The sequence below is a fragment of the Rhopalosiphum maidis genome, chromosome 1 (genome assembly GCF_003676215.2).
Source record: "Rhopalosiphum maidis isolate BTI-1 chromosome 1, ASM367621v3, whole genome shotgun sequence".
In the NCBI taxonomy this organism is placed as follows: Eukaryota; Metazoa; Arthropoda; class Insecta; order Hemiptera; family Aphididae; genus Rhopalosiphum; species Rhopalosiphum maidis.
Window position 1 is genome coordinate 68,247,436 of NC_040877.1, and position 22,868 is coordinate 68,270,303.

A 22,868-nucleotide genomic window follows, 5' to 3' on the forward strand; every position below is an offset into this window, starting at 1 on the left:
CGATATAATTAAGTCATAAAACATAAGATGTTTTGAAATTTGTAAAATAAGAAAAAAAATCTTTTATTCATTTATTATTACCTTTGAGTACTAATTACTGGATGAAAATAAACAAGCAAAGGTATCCCAATTCCCAAATCAGTGCATTAAAGTTGAGTCAAACAAATTCATCTGTTCATTACTAACCGGTGCAAATTGATACCTGGCTAAGCAATACAGTCCTACGGCGGATTGGATACATATCGCATCGTTTGCCCGGTGCTTTTTTTGAATGAAAATAAATAAAATAAATAAAATAACGGTAATTGAGTGTCTAACAATTAGTCATCAACCAGTGCAAAGCGATACTTGTGCTGGGCAATCCGCCTATTTTAATTATTATTATTTTATTGACTTTAGTGATAAATGACAGTTTGTTTGAACAAAATGTTTTATATTATAGTATTCATTAGATTTTATAACAAGATGTGATATTCGCTACTTATTTTATATATATATATATATGTTTATTTTTAATTATAATTATGTGTTCTATTATGTATTAATGTATTACTTGAAGTGTGATTTATATTATATAATATTATATGCATTATACCTATTATAAGTTTTCTAAAACATTATTCTAACACTCAATTTGTTGTAATTTAATTATTAATATTATTATACAAATAAAATACTTGGTTTGTATCCTCCACGCATTCTGTCAAGTGACTGAATACCTTAGAAGTTATAATTTAATTCATAATTGAATTCAAATATATATTTGGTTATTCATGGTGTAATTATAAATATTATTTATAAATATCATATAAATGATTTAATAAAAATTTAAAATTATTTCGTGATAAGCAATACATTGTGTGATGACAGTGTAATGACGCCATATTGGAATAATTTTGAATTTTTCCTGCGAAGATCCATTTGTGGCCGCGGCGACCGAAGCACATTCTTTTTTCAGCGGTCGGTACAGCAAGCGCTCCCCGTCCTAGTGAACGCAACTTTTATTAGCGTTTTACAATATAAGAAATTCCCCTTGGTTTTTATATATCTGTATGGTACACATGGTTTGTTGTACACACCGTTGCCCGCCCAACTGCCCGAGCACCGTGATCTATATTCTGTGGCAGACCTGCGTATAGCATTTACGACATGCACTGAGTTAATAGTGTTGATACGGCGATAGATTTATGTTGTGAGCACTGAAAAAGGTGGTTTATTGTGGTTATAATATCCATCTTGGTTGCGAGTTGGCGTCGTCTGCGACATTCATTTAGTAAATACTAAAGCACATTATTACATTTCATATTTCGCCTTTGCGTTTGTGTAGTGCTTTCGGTAAACACGTTTTAGAATTTTAGGTCTAAATTACATGTGAGTTATGACTTGTGATGTTGAAAAAAAGTATAATGAATAATGATACTAACTAATTAATGTTGATGATAATATCACAGAATAAATTATTAAGTTAATATTTATTTTAAATTATTCTTTTATAGTATGATACTAATACAAATATACAATCATACTAATAACTATTGAAGTGAAATCTTTGAACCCTGAATTATCATTCAATTTAATATATTATATATTAAGTGCAAAGGTATAATATTATTCAACATCGGTGTGATGTAGTTTTAACATTAAGTCTTGTATGAAAATGTCTGCCGACGAAAACGAATCTGTGGACATACAACTAATCAATTGGCGATCTAATAATTCTAGTAGAGTATGTACTATATATATATTATTAGTTATTTAGTATTTAGTGGTTGTTCTTTAATGTAGTTATATACTATATTTATTTTTAGATTCAACTATTGGTATAAGTATCTGTACTTAATACTGAACATAATTGTTGTTAGTTATGAATTTTGTTTTAAAATATTTGTCATGTTTCTTAGTCGAACCTATATTATCAATTAATTTTTTGGTTTGTCTAAAACCTAATCACTAAAGCTGATTAAAAATAAATGTACTGAACTATTGAAGAGTATTTTGTTTGATAATCGGTCAAAATATCCACGAACCTAATATCCAAACCTAAATATCCAAATGTATTCGTTTTTCCTAAAATAAGTGTATCACCATAGGTATGCGCATGGGTCAAGCTGGATGAGCCTCGGCTAAACTGGAATCTTAGGGACATAGTAAAATTTTAAAGTTGTATATTATTTTTAACTCGTATCAATATATTTGTGGTTCGTGAAGATCATGAAAATTGTATTTGTGGTAATACTGAAATAAAATTAAAAATATTTGTATACCATTACATAATTTATATTGATTTATTTATCTGACTAAAACATGTGCATTTGTGCACAAAATGTCAAAATATGTACCAATCATGTTGATAGAGGTACTAAAGAGTCTATACTCTATAGTATAGACATTGGCCTATCGCCTATGGAAAATTAATTTATACTCCTTTTATTAAAATTACTTCATAATTATACATTTATATATTACCTATTAAGTTTTTATGTATAGTTACGTATAAAAATATGCATTAGGTATTTAGGTATATATTAATATAATATGTTATTTTATTTTTAACTCCAAAAATATACAAGTACCTATGTCTAGCACATTAATGTTGTGTGCACTGTGCACAGACAACTTGATTCTATTTGTGTAGGTATATAAATATTATACAGTTTTAAATCTACAATTAGAATGTATGTGTTAAAAAAAAATTAAGTGCAGTATCCAAGTATTGAGGCACTAATTCTTCCATGCTTGACCGGAAATTAAAGTCCGGGCACGCCTATGTGCATTACACTTTACTTTCTAATAAAATATAAATATATTATATTGTACTTAGTACATAAATTATATTAGTAGTAATAATATCACAAAATATACTGCACACACATTAGTCAAATAGTCAAATATTATAAAATAAAATGTAAAATAATTTGCTAAGAAAATAACTACATTATTAAAAATTTAGAAAACTATTTTTAAAAATAGAAAATTTTAACTTATTTCTAATAAAATTAATCCATTTTCCGAAAATTAGTGCATTACACTTCACTTTCTAATAAGTAGAAACCGGATTAGTTCCTAGATTCTTTACTATTTTATTATAATATTTTTTATTCATAGAATTTTTATTTTTCTTGTCTAAATGCTTGAAAATTATTTGAGTATTTGAGCTAATTTTATTAACAAGTTAAGTGTAATGCACTTATTTTTGGAAAAACGAATTAATTTTATTAGAAAATAATATTATTTTATGTTTTATTTCATATTATTTAACAATGGCTATTTGATTAATATGTGTGCAGTATATTTTGTGATATTATTATTATTAACGTAATTTATGTATTATAATATAATATATTAATATTTTATTAGAAAGTAAAGTGTAATTTTCAGAAAAATGGATATATTTGGATATTTTGTCTGTTAATATTTTGTTTAATTAATGTTTATATTATAAATATAATAATTTATCAAATTTTGAATTCATTATTTATAAACATGTCTTTATTATAGAAAAATATTTTGTTTAATAAGGCATATATTAAAAAAAAATATATATATTTATTACTTGAATTACCTAATACTATCTTGTAATATTGTACTATTATTTATGAAGAAGAAGCCACTAGGTATTTGTTTGTTATTTTCTTGTTAAATTAGTGTTTAGTTACCTATGATATTAATTTTTCTCTACTCTCCAGAAATATAAAATTATATTATTGATGGCTCTATTTATTATTATTATTATTTTTATTTTTTTTTAAATTTATCCAAAAATAAAACAATGGTCATGTTGGTATTTAGCTAATTTAGTATACCTGTCTTATTAAAGTCAAGAAACAAACTTATGTACTAAAGGGGTGGCATTACTACATGATAGGCATACAGACTGTGTGGCATTGATGAATGGGTGTTTCCAAATTGTTACTCACCTTAAGCGGGTGGCTATTAAGTTTGTTCACTTGAATAGTGTATATATTGATATTATTATAGTTAGACAATCTAAGTTATTTGAATTATTCTTTTGTTGGACAAATAATATCTAGTAAAGTATTAGAGTCATACCAAATTGTATAGGTCATATGAATAATAACGTATCAGTTATTATAGATTGATTTGGAAGAGGAGCTTAACCGTATGGAAAGACCTAGTCGAGTGTTCAATAGCCATCATCATTTATCTATGCCTCCAGTGTTAACAGGTTGGTGTTATTTGTAATTTAAATTAATTTGACATTTTTATTTGTTGTTTTAATTATTTTAGATACAATAAATATGGAACAAAACGAGCAAGTTCGTAGGTTCAAGAGATAATAGCTATGATGAAAGTTTAAGTAGCACGACACAAAATGCAGGGAGGAGTAAGTTATTTTAAAATTATTTGTTCACATATTTTAACTAGTCAAATCAAGTTAAATAAAAACATTTCTAATTTCTACCATAATATATTTATTTAAAAATTTAAACTAACTATATTCGTCTTTTTAATAAATATCTATCTATTATCTAAGAGAAACCAATGACCAGTCAGGATTTTTAGGTTAAAAAATGTTGAAATATGATATTATTATTTTCCTTTTATTCTATTAAAAATAAAAAAAAGTTTTATGTAAAAAAAATTAATAAATATCAAAATATAGTATTTTTAAAAATTTTTAAACTAAAAGTTACGTCGTAGAGGTAAAATTGTTAATAGATTTTACAATATTTATATAAAATAAATTCTTGTTTTATGTTTTATTTTATGCTTAACAAAAAGTTTCACAAGAAGAAATGCAAAAATCATTTTTTATGATTTTAAAATAAATATTTGAAATTTCCCCACGTAAACCTTTTCTTCTAGATCAAAGATTCTTTAACTATGGTACGCAAAAGACTACATCAGTGTTTCTCAACTAGTATGACGTCGGGTAAATCCAAACGTGTCGCGGGAAGTACTAATATTAAATGTACAAACTTGTTGACACTATATTTACAAAAAAATAATAGGTATTCTTATTATTTTTATTGTGTGTCACAAAGTATGAACATTTTTAATAGTGTGTTGCCATAATATAAAGGTTGAGAAACACTGGACTACTTGATGATACACGGAGGGCGTTTTTGGATAATAAACCCATTTATATCTTATTTTAAAAAACTAATAAATAAAAAATAATTATACTGTAGTTGTAGTATTTTACTGCCTTATTATTTAAAAAAAAATTTATTTAACTGTACAATTTGGATTTTGGATCATTCTATTTTTAGTCATTAGTGGTAGTGACTGATAGATAATATACCTAAGTGGTACGTAAACAAAAGTTTGAGAACCGTTGTTCTAGATAATTGTAAATTAGTTTAATTTTCCTTATTGAATATCATGAAATTGTATCTGGGACAATATCAAGCACGTATTCATAATCAATTTTAATTTAAAATATTGATAATACATGAATTCAAATTACTATATTATATTATTTTATTATCATTTTAATGAATGATAAAAATGTTTCTACTTTAACAATTTTGGGGGGAGGGGGGGGTTGAACCCCTAAAATTCCCTCTGTAGACAGGTTTGGACAATATGGTATAAAATATAATTAGATAAAAAGATAATTTTAATAATCTTAAGTATATATGTAACTACTATTGTTCTTTTTACATATGCCACTGAAGGAATTGTATAAAACAAAAACGTTCACTAATTTTCTTAGCCTATATATTTACTAATTAAATATAAACAAATTACAATTTAAAAAAATATTATAACTATAAAAATTATTATTAAGTAGTATTAAAAAAAAAAAAAAAATTGCGAATAATGAAAACGTATAATAATAATAAAAATAGAACACAAATTCATTAGAACATAAAGAAAATTATTATTTTATTTTATTGTTAATGATATATAACTTCTCTATAAATTTAATGTTGAAAAAGTTGTCAACATTTTTTAATCTTTAAAACTGTATATGCTTTCTTACTATTAAAAAAAACCTAAAAATCTAGACCCTACTTATCATGCCTTTATAATGTGTAGAAAAATTAGGCCTACAAATTATTTATCTCATCAATGAGATTAACATAGAAAATAAAAATTGATTTTATTATTTTATGCTATAAATTTAATTTATTTTTACTGACACTTAAAAATGTATTTAGAAAATTAATTCAGCAATTCTTTTAAATATAGTCTGTTATCAGCAAGCAGGAAACTTATAACTATATTAGCACTCTTACTATACTATACAACTTAAATAGACTAAACCATCAAAACTAGGAAAAAATTATTAGGAAAAAACAAAAAAAGACTTAATTTCAAAGATTTATCATTAGGAAACATTATTTTAAGTTCCAAATGTCTCTTAGATACGGTAAATGGAGATGCTACAAGAAATCGATCACCTTTTGTTAGATTTACCATTACTGATTCAGACACTCAACAAATAACAGCAGCTAGGCAAATTCCATTGAATAATACACCACCTAATACTCAAACAAGCTCTTTAACATTGAGTAAATATATTTTTGTATAATGAATGTTATGTATATGAACATTTTAGTTAACTTATTATTAATGTGATTTGCATATCATATAAATTATTTATGTAGGTATTTAAAAAAATTGAAATATATTAAATTAGTTTAATATTTTTGTGATATAACCACTTTTAATGAATTATTTATTTAATAAAAATATAGAAAGAATAATAATGCATGTATTATAATTTATAACAATATATAAACTTAGTTTATAAGCTAAGCTTTACATAAATTTAAAAAACTTTTTAGGTAATGAAGTAGCTAGTGTATCAATGAATGATGAAAGTGAAGAAGACGATACTAGAAGCGGTTTAAACCTTACTTTTTGGAGAAAAGATATTGTACTAAGACATGTTGGCTATGATCATAGACCAGAACACGCTAGATCTGTAAGACGGTCAAGGAAATTTGCAGATCAACCTTATGTATTAATAAACCGGAGCTTTCCAAGAAATACTTCCTCCGGTGTTACAAGAAGAACCAATAGGCTTGTTAATGTTTCATCAACAAACCAAGGTTATAATGATCATGTAAGCTTAATAAATATATATTTTTAATTTTATATTTGAACTGATAGTATGTGATAACTAGATATATGATTCAAATACATATGTATTTTATATACAATGATACTTATGTGTAGTTTGAATATTAAACTATAATTAATAATTGATTTTTTATCAAATGATTAAATGAGTAAATCACTTATTGATCAGACTATTTAGGTTTATAATTGTTACATAGATTATCCTTGCATTATCTAAAGATTTTGAGTAGAGAAAAGAGTAGGTTTGAAACAGAATTATACACTTCACAATTTTATTTAATATATATTTTAAATAATTGTAGAAAATGAGAAATTAAAGATTTATAAAAGAGAAAAAAAATACTTATATAACCTTGGTTACGTAAATATTTTATCACCAAACCAATGTTATTAAATGTTAATTTATTTTTGTCTCTTATTATCTGTTTACTGAATTTGGAAATACTTATTAGTTATCAATTTATCATATATATATATTCTTCTTAGGAGTGTGTGATTATTTGTTTTTTTTAATAATCGATTAATTGATTATTATATTGATTTATATCATAGCTGTTAATCGACTATATGTTAAACAATTAATCGATCAATCGTGGTTTGATAAATCAATATGTGACTTGTTTTATTTATTTTATTTACTTTTGATTTTTAGTAGACTATTGACTGCTTATTTTTTGAACTGTTAATCAAATAAATTTGTTAGATCGATCTATTGATTGTTATAATCGCGCACCCCTAATTCCACCCTCATTCCCCATGAAAAGACATGAGTAGACTAAATTTGAATTTCACTAGCAATCTTGAAGACATGATAGTACTGGAAATGGTAATGGTTGTATGTGGAACTATCATTTTTTTTGCATCCACAGTGTAGTTATCTAGTCATTTGCTACACAACTTTACCACTTGGACACATTTTTTTTTGACACAATTTGTTGTTTGAATATATTTATGCATATGCATATTTATTTAATGTGTACAAAGTATCATAGCTCACATATTACGACACTGTAAGATACTCAGTATACAGATATTTATATTAATTGAAAATGAATTTTATTTTAAGCCTCCTGGTAGATCACAAACTCCAGAACAAGAACTTCCTGAAGTACAAGTAATAGAAAATGTAATGGAACCTGATAACAGTGATGACCAATATGATGTCTAGTTAGTTAACATCCTTTTTCTCTTTTATTTTTCATGTTAATATTGATTGATAAATACATTTTACTCGTTTATTTCTATATAATATAGTCGTGCTCGTGGCCAAGAAGGTATTTTAAGTGTTTCATCTCGTAATGATGCTGATTCTGGCGAAGATAGAGGATCTTCACATGAAGAAAATAGAAATAGTACTTTAGATATACCTAATGAAACTCCAAGAACAAGAGTTGTACCTTTTATCATGTCACCAACACCATTTAGTCCACCGTCCGAATCTCCTACAGATACTTCTGAAATTCTAGCTACAGGAGTAAACAATGATTTACCAAATGTGCCTGCAGCAATACCATTAACAACTAATAATGATGATAATCATAATACTGTTTCCAATAATGAGTAAGTAACTTTTATGTAATAATAATTCTTAGGACAAATGAAATTTAAAGAACATTATTTATTTCATTTTTTTTTTTTTTTATTTTTTTTAACTGAAACATTCAAAAATCATTCTATTACATTTAAAAATATGTATAATATATTTATGCAGCATTAAAAAAAAAAAAATAATTAGGTAGAAGAGAAAGTTGTGTAATGATATTGTGATTTTTTTATACTATAGTATTATAAATTTTATTATTAATTAACTTATTAAGTATTTAACTATTAAGAAATAATTTTGGAAGGTTTGCTCTCATGCAAAGTTACTCACAGCTGTCTCAAACAAATTACTTTTTGTAATTTAGAAATAAAAAATGTTTAACTATTTGCTCATACTTAGCTTTTGTCTTCTAAAATTACTAAGACATTAACAATTCATAATTTACAAAAGAAATCCTAAATTTTCTAACAATTATACTTATTTTATTCATACTAATTAAAGCATTCACTCCAAATGATATCTCCCTCTACATTTGTTCTTTTCAACTTTGAAAGTCCTCTGGTTTCAATTTAATAATTTTAACTTTTTAAAAGAACTATATTCTTATTGCGTATATAATACACTCAATACTTAAGCTTTTTTACTTCCCCTTACAATGGAAATTTTCAATTATCTTATTCCCTAAACCTGATAAACCAATTTAAAATCCTTTCTAATACCTCTATCAGCTTATTTTAATTTTTATCATAACTTGTGAGAAACTTTTCAAAATCTAATGCTTATAGTTAAAAAATCTTATAGTTTAATGTGTTATTATTAAAAGTGAATAAAGAATTCAATGAAAAAACCAAAATCAAAAAAATGATGTCCTATTTTTCTGTAGCTGGTATTAAATACCCTAGTTGTTTCTAATAAATTTAAATAAATAATTATTTTATAATTCACTAAGTATTCCATGATGAATATCTATTCCAAAGAAACTAAATATTATCTATTACCTATTGATGTATTAAAATATTAAAATATAACTTTTTATTATGAACTCTGATGAATTATTAAATTTTTACTTCCATCAAACTCCACACATTCAAATGAGATGTGCAAAAGCTTACAAATATTGATTTCCAAGAGCATTCAAAGTTTATGTCCTTGCTCCAACAATTGTTTGACAGCCATTGCTTTAATTTAAGATCCAGTCAATTGTTTTTAATGTTCTTGATTAATCCGTCATTACAGATCATTAATTTATTCTCTTTTTAAAATACTTTTTAACTTTTCTGAGTATCTTATTCTTTTTTATTTAGTATTCAGCATATTCTTATAGTGGTCCTAGAACTCTGAAATTTTAATATTTTATTACCATTATGTATAAGTTTTATTCATACAATGATACAATATTATACATATTTTTCAGTAAATAGTAATAATTCAATAATTATTATATATTTTAATATTTTTTTGGTTTTAAAAGTATATTTTTTTTCACAAATTTTACAGTGGCTTTACTGATAACACTAATCTTAGCCCACCTCTGCTCAGATATGTTATACGTTCTGATGTACGTGATGATGGTTCAGTTCATAGAACAATTGATTTCAAATTAAATAATATAGAAAATGAGACAGCTAATAATTCATTTAGAATTGATGAAGTAGTTAATTCTATTCATGATAATAGTGAAACAATCTCGAGAAATTTTCATCCTACATTAAAATCTGCAATACACAGTAATAACCAATAAGTTAAATAAAAAACCGTCACGAAAAAGTGTCCACGAAAAGCGTTATGTAATTGCCATGGATACCACGATTGCCATGTAGACCCCGGGTTAAGTGTGTTTATATATATTCGAAATATGAAGTGTGTTGACGGTGTCTTCATGAGAAACGTATCCAATGTACAAACGTTTGCTTATATATCCTACTTTACACACCACCGACCACTACTTAGCATTACGTCTCCTAATAATGTAACTTGTTAACATATAAATTAAAATAATTGACGTATAGGTAGGAAAGTAAAGACATAAAATGTCTCACTTAACGCAGACTCGTATGCATTATGATTTTATCACCTGGTTTTGCCTTTCTTCTTGTCTCAGACTTGTTGGTCTTTAAGCTATTCCCTCCTTTTATTTTAATTTTACGTGGAATTCTTACAAAAATAAAAAAAAATAAATAATTATAACAAATTCTTTTACATTTCCCATTGTGGATAAGCAAGACATAAAGTAGTATCGTGAATGTTCAATACTAGGACGTTAGAATGTACAACATATTCATATACTACCTAAATAATAATTGTATAATTTATTATTTATTAAGATTTACGGGGCTGTGCCCTTTAACAATAGTGCATAGCACAAATATAATATGTAATTACAAATTATAATGTTAATTTAAGTTTTTAAAAACTAATATTTTTTATTGTTTTAGTTAATTTATAAATTAAAGTATACATGGTGATTCTTTTATCATAAAACACTCATTGTTTCAAAAAATATATAAATAGAATTTATGAGTTGTACATATTTAAAGTTTTGGCAAGCGGAGTAGTGGACAAACATTTTGTGGGATACCACTCCACTCCGCGCATCAAATCTTAAAATACTTATAACTCATAAACTACTCACCCTAAATTCAATTTTTATGTATCAAAATACTCAGAAAATTATTCTGCTTAGGAATATGAAATTAAAACTATGTTATCATTCAAAAAAGTAAAAAACTTAAAAAAAATATAAGAATAAAAAATGTTTTCAAAAACATGAATATTTTTTGAAAACGAGTGTTTTATGATAAAAAAATCACTGTATAATTTAATTATTTTCAAACTGATTGCTTAAAATCATAATAAATTTTATTTAAAATTATATAGATCCAGAACATCACTAGTACGCGTTGAAGAACATCCAGAAACATATGAAGACCTTAATGGTCAGTTATTACGTTTATTTGAATGTCCTGTATGTTTTGAACACATTATTTCTCCCATTTATCAATGCTTGCATGGACATTTAATTTGTAATAAATGTATAGTTATGTGTGAAAATTGCCCAACATGTAGAAATTATTTCAACACACAACGCAATCTATACATGGAAAAAGTAAATTACTTTATATATTTAAATTATTACAAAAAAATTTTCAATAATCAAGTTTTTTTTTGTTTTAAGGTTGGTAATTTGCTAAAGTTTCCCTGTAAAAATACTTCATATGGATGCAAGCAGCAAATGTTTATTAGTCTAAAAGAAAATCACGAACAAGAATGTTTGTGTAGACAATACCAATGTTTTTTCACTGATTGTTCTTGGAAAGGATACTATTCTGAATTGCACTCGCATATGATTAAAAATCATAATAACTACGTCCTAACTGGATCAGAACAGGTGGAATTTAAAAAAAAAATAATAAATGTAAATTTTTCGAATTATATGTTTTACTTAAGTTTTATTATTGTCTTAGTTTCTTGATATTGTGTTGAATGGTGAAAATCAAACATTAAAGTGGTTTTTATCAGGAGAGAGTGAATACTTTGCAATACTCATTCATGTAATGGAATCGCCTAGAATATTAAAAATGTAAGGATTTTGTTTTTTTTTAACTCAAAAAGTAATTTTAAAAATAATATTTATTTATTTTTATTTTACTAACTAATCTAAAATAACATTATATAATTAAACAGAATATGTGAACCCAAAATTGTATATGTTAAGTAGTTATTGATTATTAATTTAATGTTTATTATTGTTTTCAGTCAAGTAAATTTGATTGGACCAGCAGTTAAAGCAAAACAATTTAAATTTTGTGTACAGTTAACCCAACGTAAAAAACGCAGTGGATTTTCACAAAAGTTAGTTTATGAGAGTTCAACTCTTTCATTTTCGGAAATCGATGATGCGTTGAACCACAGTGGTCTAAAACAAAACTTAATTTCTTTATCTGAAGAAATGATAGAACCTTTTATAAGAAGAAGGACTAACTGTCGTCTACCAGTTATTTTTAAAGTTATCCCAGTATAATCTAGTTTATACATACTATTGAAAAAAATATTATTGTTAAATTGTAATATTTTTTGATCTTTTTAAACATTAAATATGTATGTACTTATAACTTTTTTAATGTATGTGTTTCAGTGTTTGTATAATATAATATATAAATACGTATAATATAATGTATTTATATTAATGATAATTTTATTCTTCTATTGTTTAAAATATTATACTTATTGTATTATATTACCAAGTTTATTTAGTAAAATAAAAAGAATAAAACTATAAAAGCCAAAAATGATTGTATGTAGTTTTAATTCTCATTATTTAATATGTTTAAAATGTATATTTTAATTTTAAATTTTAAAATGTAATATACATATGTTAAAAGTATATATATTTGCACACAGGGATGGCCCTGGAGAATTAGTTGTGGGAGAGGGGAGGAAGTTAGTATAGTTTAGTATGTTTTATATTATTATTAATTATTATCTCTATTTATTCTTCATAATATAGATAATACTAGGTACATACTCCTAACTATATACTTTTATGTGTCTATAATAGTTGGTCATAATACGTATATTTTTTTTGCAATTTTGTTCTTAACATAATATAATCAGTGTCGGCCTGGCCCTGAGCTTTTTTTTTTAGTTAATAATTAGGAAAACTTAAAATATGCCGAGCCCCCGTACAAGCGACCGAGCGTACAATAGGTTTGATCAATATTTTTTTTAATTATTAACATTACTGCTATACCGAAATGAACTAGTACAGTAATTACTACACTATAATATATATATATATAAACTATAGGTCAGTGGCGTGCTCAGCTTTTTTGAAAGGAGGAGATGTTTATTTTTGACTTGTCATAGACTCTAAATTTTTTTTCATATAGATAATATATCATTACAAAAAACTCCAAAAGGCGGGGATATGACACCCTGATCCCCCCATGAGCATGCCACTGTTATAGGTATGTGTTGACTAAGGACTTCTCAAAGATTGTCATTGGTTGGGCCCTAAAACTTTTTCATCAATTAATTTGATTAATATTTTTCCTAACGGTGATTTAGAAACCATTAGTGAGTTGGCAGAAGCCTACTTCTTGTGTCCTAACGCAAAGTACCTTGTAAGGTACTGAAGTAGTTTTCTAGTCAGTTAGAGATAGTGTATTAAATGAATATAGTATCAATGTTAGCAAAGATGAAGAAATAATTGAATTGGTAGACTGTGACAAATGTAACTAAATAACAAATGTATTACCTGTGCTTATATTATAATTAAAAAACTTTGATTTCATTCAAATTTATTTCATAATTTATTTACAGTTTATGAAATGTATACTACTGTTACCCTCTACTGCAAGTAACTTGTGAAAAGGTATTTTCTAAACTGAAACTTGTGAAGTCTAAAATCAACAATATTTATCACCAGGCCACTAGGGCTAGGATTTCTATGTACACTAAAGAACCATAAAATATACATGTATTTATGCCCTAAAGAATCACTAAATATACATTTAAAAAAAGTATACTAGTAATAAATAATAATAATATATTATTACAAATATATTTGTAGATATAATACATAAATAGATAAATTTGATTAATTATCTGAGATAATTATTTACCTTTTTTCAGATCTGTTTTAATCTTACATTGAGTTTTAGTCTAAAACAAAAATGTTTAAATTCTTTTAAAAAACAACTTAAATTGAATACATTTATATATTTTTAATATAGTACTAATTACCTTGGGCATTACATTGAATTATTAGATATTATCTTAAGTTAGGAAATAAAAAATTACCCATTCATATAAATAATTGTCAAATATTCACTTATAAATTTTAAATATAAACTCGAATTGCTATGAAACAAATTTCTATATTACCTATAGCTATGTTTTTAATGATTATTAAAAAACATGCAAACACTTAGAAATCCCGAGCCCTAAATATTAGTTTATATCATTACTCATTACTTATTAGTTATTGTTACTAGATACTATTAATTTACTTATTAGTATATGTTTTTTTAAATTTTCTATTGTGAACGACCGGCGATCAGATTGAAGAATAAATTTATATTGGCTGAAACTCCTTTTCACATTCCACGTGTTGTTGGAGCATATTTAAATGACGCAATTTGTCCCGGATTTAAATTAATATTAACATATTTTTCATCCGTTTCATATTCATTGTTAATATTGCCACAAATTTTTAGAAGTGTTATGAATCCCTTATTCTTATTTAGTACCAAGTCCATTTTAGTTTAGATAGGTAGTATATTTACGATAATTTGACAAATAACCCAATAATTATAGGCGTTCATTAAATAAATACCATTTAAAATTAACAAAATTCTCAAAAATTTATATATATGCAATTATATGCATTATGTTAAAAATATGCAAACCTATATAAAAATTTAGCCCTATTTATCACTTTTAATAGTAATGGCGATTGAAAAAGATATCAGAAAGATAATATTAGAAGATTCAGAAAATGCAAATTATTGATACTATAGCTAAGTTATCTCAAATGTTACATCAAGCCCCAGAGGAAAATTGCGGGCGGCCGAGGCCTTTTATATACCAGGCCGACACTGAATACAATTTTTTTTAAATATAGGATTGGGTCCTCGGGGGGAGGGAGAGCTGCCCTAGTTGTACATAGCTCATTAATATTATGCATTATAAATAGTGGGCTTGTATTAGTTGTATTTTTATATTTTATTATATTGTCATACATGATGACATAGTATACGTTAATTTTTAGTACAATGAGCATGTGTTTTGAAGCTAGGGCTTGAGAAATAGTCACTCAATTACTCATTAGTGACACTTTTATACATAGCATTTCACTACAAATGTGACATAATTTGATTTTTTTTAAGACTTAGATAGTGGGATGATTCTCATTTCTTGGACAATAGCCACCGTTCTTGCAGCTAATATACCAGTAATATCCAAAAGTGAATTTTGGTGATTTAGGATGATATTGATAGATAAAAGTGTCTTAAAGTTTTTCCATTTGCATAATACAGAGATCTAAATAAATGTTCTAGGGCGGTTATTAGGGCACAGCCATTCAGACAATATATATATATGTCCCTGGTTCTGGGTTTGTGGTATAACAAGAGGAAATTATAATTATATGAAGTGTTTTCATTTTTAGACTGCATTAGAGGGAATGTTTGGACTTTTAGATATTTTGTTGGAACTTGGGATACTGTTTTGTGCTTCTATGCAGAGTACACATGAAGTATAATAATTAATATACATACAAATATAATTACTCTATGTTCAGTTATTCTGTGGTATGGGTTTGATTTTTAAGTTTGTCGGCTGCTACTTGTTGCACAAATGGTCATACTGTAAGTTATTGCTAACAATGTTATTCATTGCAATGTTGTTGTCAGTTTTGTTTTGGCTTTTGATATAATAATAATTACCAATTAGGTATCATTGACTATCGACTACAACAACTGTCTATTAGATTATCAGTCGGTTGAACTGTTGATGTTGAATTGTTGAAGTACCATTTGAAATTAATTTAAAATTATTTACCTCCATTTTGACGGTAAATATTTTCTAAAGTTTAACAGTAGAATATATAGCTTTTCCATATTTTCATAATGACAAGATCAAAAGCTTTTCTTTCATTAGTTATATTTTCAACAATATTTGTACATGGTGAGTACTACACTGCAGGGAGTGGCCCTATGGTATTTTTCTGTTTTACTGTACTTTATAACATGTTTTGGCTAATTTATTGTATGGCAATCTTTGAAACAGAAAATTAAATTTGTTTATCATTATTTTATAGCTCAATCATATTTATTATGTTACCAATGTGTTTCAACACATCCTGGTTGTGGCACACCATTTAAGTGGTTATGGCATAAAACAGTGTCTTGTCCTGAAGAAGATGATATATGTGTAAAAGTCATTGAGAAAGTTGGAGGTAATTATTTATTGTTTATGTTTGAAATAACATTTTGTATAACATTTTATTAGTTAATTAATATTTGATTAAAATTATTGACTTTTATTTTATATACTTCAATATACATAATTAAGTAAAAACAACAATTAATTTTTGTTAGCAAATAATATATTTTTAGAATTTTATTTTTAAAGGTAAGTTATTTTGGTAAAAGTTAAGAAGATTTTCAAGACATTTTCTGTCCTTTGAGTAATTAATTTAGAGTAAAATCTCTATTACAAAAATTATTGAATATAATATTTCTGAAGTTTAAACTTATGATTTAAGTATGTTAATTGATTATTTTACTTAATATTCTACATCTAAATAAACATTGCCATTAGTCAAATATATGATGTACTGTAAATTATACTGTTCAAAGTTTAGTATACTAATTTATTAAACAATTTTATCAGAAATATTATTAAGTTAACATTACTTAATTTTTAGTAATTGTTTTATACTATTAATACAAATTTAGTTACATAATATTTAGAAATTTTACTTTAGTTTTATTGTGACTATTGTTGGAATAATTACTTACATTAAAATTGGGTGAATTACTGGAATGTGATTTTGTTATTTTTTAATTTTGATTCAGAAGATTCAATACAGACTTTTTGTTTTTATCTAATACATGCGTAAAATAAATTTAGATGTTTTCTTTGCCAAATGTATTTATTTATTCAGTGAAATGATAATAAATCTGAAAACTGATTTGACTTAATCAATTTTTCCATATTAATAATTTTATATAACCTTAAATCCCTAGAAATTTACATTAAAAAAAATAAAAATTAATTAATTGTCATATTATAATTTTTGAAGAAGTTATAATAATAATAAAAAAAAAAGAAATGTGAGAAAGTCAATTTCAAGCTGTTTTAGCAACAAATTCAAATCTGTTTTTAGATTTCTTATTGCTTCACTTTATAGATTAATTGGTATGTTTTGCAAAAAACATGTTTACATTGCTATATTCTATGTGTGTTAAAAAAAAGACAGAAACAGACAGTATCAAATCCATTTTTTTTTTATCTTGGATAAGGTGTTTTTGAAATGAACGAGCAGTTAAGCATATTAACTGCAGTGGCACAATGAACAGTTTTTTGAAATTTCTTTTCTATCTTAAAAATCTGGACTTATTAAAATTATTTTTAGTATATTATTATAAATTAAAAATAAACTCTCAAATGGTATTTTTTGCAAAATTCTCATGAATCGAGATATGATACAGTTTTTGCATAAAAATTAATGGTGGTCACATCAAATAACTAATGTAAATAAAAATTGATTTTTTAAATAAAGCGAATTGGATTATGATTATTTTCCAATATAAATAATGTATTAATTAATCATGCAAGTTAATTAACAACAGATAAATTTTACCACTATTTATCTAGTAGAGTTTTCATATAAATTGATGTGTCACATAATGGTTTTTTTAGTTAGTAATTGTCGAGTGTGAAAAACGCCACGATACGCTTATAAATGATGTTACATCCTAATTAATATGAGAATTGCAATTCTATTGTTTATTTTTACATTCAAGATAATATTCTAAAAATAATTTGAATTAATCAAAATTTTAAAGATAGAAAAGTTTATAAAGAATGTTCACTACACTCTTAAAATTGTCTAAATATTACACTATATCCATTAAAATTTACCATTCCTCTTGTCATTTGTAGATTTGAATATATATTTATATTTATTTTCAATTTGAAATAAAAAATGCATAATAGATAAGCTTATATACTAAGGTCTAAGAGTATATTATGAAAGGGGCTGATAAAGGAGTCACCCATTATCGATATAATTTGATGAATTTTATTTTTCTAAATGTTGAATTTAAAGTCAAATTATATTATAAATTATAAAATTGGTATATCAAACCCTCAATAACATTAGATAACTAAAAAAAAAAGTGAAATTGTTTATCTTTGTTGTGCATGGGTCTGAAAGAGTATACAATTATTATTATTATTATTATTATTATTATTAAATTTATTTTTATTTTTATTTTTTAAGCTGAAGAACGTATTACTCGTGATTGTTTGAGTTCATTAAAAGGTTTTCGAACAGATATTCCTGCTGATAAGTATGAGGGTTGTAGAAAAAGTTCCCTGGATGTTAAACTAGGCCACTATGTCAATAATTCAATTCCTGAGTTGGATATTAAACGGTATGTACTTAAAATAAACATGGAGTATTACATTTTAATTATTTTAAATATTTATAGAGATTATTATGATTCAACTACTTGGTGCTTTTGCTATTTTGACCATTGGTGTAATTCAGCGAATATATCTACATCTTCCAATTTGCTTATTGTGCTGATAAGTATATTTTTTTTTGTTCGTAATATTGACCAGTAATTATATTTGCAATAGTATACATTTAATGTATAAGAATCATGATTATTATATGTACTGAAAAATCAAACATTTATTTAGGTTTTTGGTTTTATTATTTACAAATAAGTTAAAATGTTGTTGATAATGATATATATTATTTTTATAATGTGTTTGTATTAAAAAACATATTGTGAAGTTTTGGTATACATTTACTATAATTTATATTTAATTTTGTTAGCTAGAAGAACTGTATTATGATTTCAAATTAGTATTTAATAATTTATAATTATTATAGCACTTTTACCAAATAGGTTTATAATAATAAACCATTTATTAGGTAATATTAAGTATCATTTATGTTCAAAGGTTAATTTAAAACACCAAACATTTAATTTTCATATTCAATCACATATGTTTTGTCTTTTATTATATAACTTTAATTTATTAGTTTATTGATAAATTATTTCTTAGTGGAACTGTATTATATTATAATTAATATTAAGGTAATTAAATCCGTCCATGTTATACTATTTTTTTTATATAACTAAATTCTATATTTTTTTTGTTTTTTTTTTACTGAAATAAATTTTTTTATACTATATTAAAATTTTTTGTGATTTATTGATAAATAAAAAATTTGAATTTTTAAATAACTTACAGGAATTTGGTTTTAATTATTAATTAATTAATTAATAAGAATAAAATACATTAAATATAATATATTTATTTACAATTGTTAAACATCAATAATTTGAAGTATATCCAGAAATACTATCATATTAGTACTTATATACATATACATAGACATATATTATACATATTATTTTTGTCTTTTGATACTTTAGATTATATATTTTTAAATTATGACATTAAAAATTATTATAATTTTTTATACCACAATCAAGGCATTCTAAATTTTTTATATTATTAAGCTACTCATGTAAATATTACAGATTAAACAACCATAGATTACAAAAAAATTCATTATTTTGATTTTTGAAATTTTTAATATTTTTAGTTTTTGAGTTTTTGTTTTAGATAAAAATATATTTCAATTATTTATCTTTATAATGTCATCATTATTTCACCAATAAAGATTTAAATGAATGAACACGATCTTGATTTTCTAAGTATTATATAACTAATTCAGTATTGTAATTGTTAACTAGGGATTCTTGTTAAGTGAAACTAATAGTATTAATATGTAAATCATTAATACTTACTTCAATGGACGGTTGTTAAAACTTAGTTATAATATAATTATATATATATACATATTGAGCAACGATTGTCGTTAACTTCCACCATGTCTACCATGTGTAATGTAGCCTCTGCACACTAGACAGCTGCTGTGTATGATCTTATTTACAGTCTAGATCATACATATTTGTTAATTAAAATTGCATTTACATATAACCTACTTAGAAGATAAAATACATCTAATATTTACATTAAAATAAGATAAAATAAGTTAGGTAACTAACAATAAGTTATAAACATGAAATATTACATAAAAATATTTTAAAACTTACCTATGTCAAAAAATTTAAAAAAATATATTTATTAGTATGTAGTATTACTAGTATTAGAATATTATAATTTATCATAAATTCATGGTATTCCATAGTTACCATATTAAATTATAAATTCAAAATAATATCAAACAATGTCAGTTAAATGTATTTTTTTATTATTATCGTGTTTGATAATTGCCTATCTATTTCTAAAAAGTTTTGATATAATAAAATTTATTTTGATTATATTGGTCGGAAAGCGATAAGCTGGGTCTCTGAAATATCTTTTTAACCTTCGAAGTATATACATTAAAAACTGGTGTAATTGTGCGATTATTTAGGTCCCCTCGTCGCACATTTGTTTGTACAAATGTTCGTACGAATGTCATATCCTCCTTATCCACCGCATATACCACACATTTAAATTTAGTATATGTGTTGTATGTTGTTGTGTGTGTGTTTGCGTGTGAATTATGCTTTGGTGTTAACTACAATAGGAGTAGTTTTATATATTATTAATTGTGTTCATAATATAAGACATTTAGTAATTGACAATGTGTCTGTATAATAGTGTATACCTGCAATGGATACGGCGGCCACTTGTAAATATTATGTGACAAAATTACTTGGCATTAGTCCCCCAAAACCGAATTGTGTGTACGATGTACGATCAGGCAATGTCCGTGATCGTGAGCAAAAATCGTTGTTTCGCGTTTTCTACCGATCGAATGACCGACGTCGTAAACAACGTCATAGAGCTAATACACAAGAATCGTACGTTCCTTCTATGCATGCAGACGAAGTTGGTGCCAAAATAGGCGATGGTCGTGTATTGGAAGAAGACACAGTTGAGGATATTGAAAAGAAGTTCCAAGGATTTCGGAATGTGTTTGAGAAGTGTAAGGTGAAGAAAAAGAAACCACGTCTGTTCAATGTCAGCTCGGGATTACGATTCACGCTTGTTGCTAATTCCATGTTGATGGAAAATCAAAAAAGAGCAAACGAAACTGCTACTACAACTATCAATACCGAAGAAGATAAAATTGAAGAGGACGATGCTTATGACGAGGAGGATGAGGAAGTGGAGGATAATGACGTAGAAGATGAAAAAGAAAATATAGCGGGCGAAGATATAGCAATCGAGCCATTGAAAGCAGTCGTTAATGATGTGAATGAAGAGGATTTTTCCGAGTCTAAGTGTCCAAAAGATGTAGCAGATAAAGTTAATTCGTGGATCGACAATTCCGTTAAGCAGACCGATGGATATTCAGAAGAGGAAAGTATATTTGTTGACGAAGAGGTAAACTTTTGTAAAAAAATAAATTATTAATTTAAATACAATAACAAATAATAGTGTGGTATCAATGGTAGCTTTTTTTTGCTTGTAACCATTTTTTGGAGTAGTAAAAATGCTTTAATTTTTAATTTCAATATCTTTTTTAATAGGAAAGTATTGGTACTTTGAGAGGGTTAAAAATAAAAAGTTGTAGTATAATTAAGAAGTACGTAATATATAATATGTATGCGTTAAATTTGAACTCAATGATAAATGATTACATATGAAAACGTTTCTGAGCAAAGATGTTCTGTTACCTTTTATAACTAAGTATACTGTATGATATATTTATGTATTTACTATTGACTTTTTTTTTGCTATTTAAGTTATTTATTTTACTTTAATTAATACGGAAGGTCGATATTGACGATTTAATTTATTATAAAAACATTGCATCTAAAAGTAAAATTACTTATAAGGAGTCTTAGGAATCTTGAATTAAATTATTAAGTATTTTATTTTCATGCAAAAAAGTTATCATATAATATAAATTGAATTAAAACTACAAAAAGTTGAACATTTTAAATGTCTAAAACTCTAAGATCGCATAAAAGAACCAAGATATTTTTAAAGTTAAATCATGTCTAATAAGTGATAATAGTATCTAATATTTTAGAACATCATTAAAGTTTATTCACTATTCGACTATGAATTACAAAAAAAAAAACAAATAATTTGGTTTTTATTGGAATTTCCGTTTTGCCTATATATATGTATTAGATTCTGAACGAAGTGAGGAATATATTGATTTTACATAATGATGTATGATTTTTTTTTTTGTGTATGTCGTCACGATTTGGAGTAGAAATAATGCTTTGATTCTTGACTTCAGCCCCTATTTGAAAACGAAAATTCATCTAGTTGGTACTTTCAAAAGTAAAAAATGTCCAGTGATTTTCAAAAGCCTTAAGAAAAACTCTAAAAAAAGTGACGGTAAAACGAGAATTTTTACGCATAATCAGTTTTCGAATAAATTAATTTTTTTATTTTGCCGTAACTCAAAAACGAATCATTGTAAATACTTGAAATTTTCACCAAATGTTTATATTAACGTAATCTATTTACGATTAAATTTTCGAAA

At 25.2% G+C, this 22,868-nt stretch overlaps 3 protein-coding genes across 3 annotated transcripts in view; all 3 read left to right on the forward strand.

The window, feature by feature from the left end:
* The first annotated feature begins 1,293 nt into the window (after positions 1–1,293).
* LOC113558086 (E3 ubiquitin-protein ligase sina-like) lies at positions 1,294–12,732 on the forward strand. Its single transcript, XM_026963604.1, has 10 exons — positions 1,294–1,726; positions 4,087–4,186; positions 4,249–4,345; positions 6,759–7,039; positions 8,123–8,223; positions 8,311–8,616; positions 11,477–11,705; positions 11,775–11,987; positions 12,064–12,179; positions 12,356–12,732. The coding sequence occupies exons 4-10, from the start codon at positions 6,782–6,784 to the stop codon at positions 12,618–12,620; spliced, it is 1,488 nt and encodes a 495-aa protein (XP_026819405.1). The 5' UTR covers positions 1,294–1,726; positions 4,087–4,186; positions 4,249–4,345; positions 6,759–6,781; the 3' UTR covers positions 12,621–12,732.
* A 3,302-nt stretch (positions 12,733–16,034) lies between these two features.
* Positions 16,035–19,072, forward strand: LOC113549009. Its single transcript, XM_026950144.1, has 4 exons — positions 16,035–16,288; positions 16,422–16,559; positions 18,612–18,765; positions 18,823–19,072. Exons 1-4 carry the CDS (start codon positions 16,231–16,233, stop codon positions 18,956–18,958), a joined length of 486 nt encoding a protein of 161 aa, XP_026805945.1. The 5' UTR covers positions 16,035–16,230; the 3' UTR covers positions 18,959–19,072.
* A 1,962-nt stretch (positions 19,073–21,034) lies between these two features.
* The window catches only part of LOC113550451, a 38,675-nt gene continuing 36,841 nt past the window's right edge, over positions 21,035–22,868 (forward strand). The window contains 1 exon segment of the mRNA XM_026952280.1: positions 21,035–21,751. Coding sequence (XP_026808081.1) covers positions 21,035–21,751 — 717 coding nt within the window.

Bases quoted from the DNA above. Each gene is read 5' to 3' on its own strand.
- LOC113549009 (XM_026950144.1), top strand. From the start codon at position 16,231: ATGACAAGATCAAAAGCTTTTCTTTCATTAGTTATATTTTCAACAATA. The intron at 16,289-16,421 runs GTGAGTACTACA...ATTATTTTATAG, and splicing joins TTCAACAATATTTGTACATG to CTCAATCATATTTATTATGT. The intron at 16,560-18,611 runs GTAATTATTTAT...TTATTTTTTAAG, and splicing joins AGTCATTGAGAAAGTTGGAG to CTGAAGAACGTATTACTCGT.
- LOC113558086 (XM_026963604.1), top strand. From the start codon at position 6,782: ATGAATGATGAAAGTGAAGAAGACGATACTAGAAGCGGTTTAAACCTT. The intron at 7,040-8,122 runs GTAAGCTTAATA...TTTTATTTTAAG, and splicing joins ACCAAGGTTATAATGATCAT to CCTCCTGGTAGATCACAAAC. The intron at 12,180-12,355 runs GTAAGGATTTTG...TATTGTTTTCAG, and splicing joins TCGCCTAGAATATTAAAAAT to TCAAGTAAATTTGATTGGAC.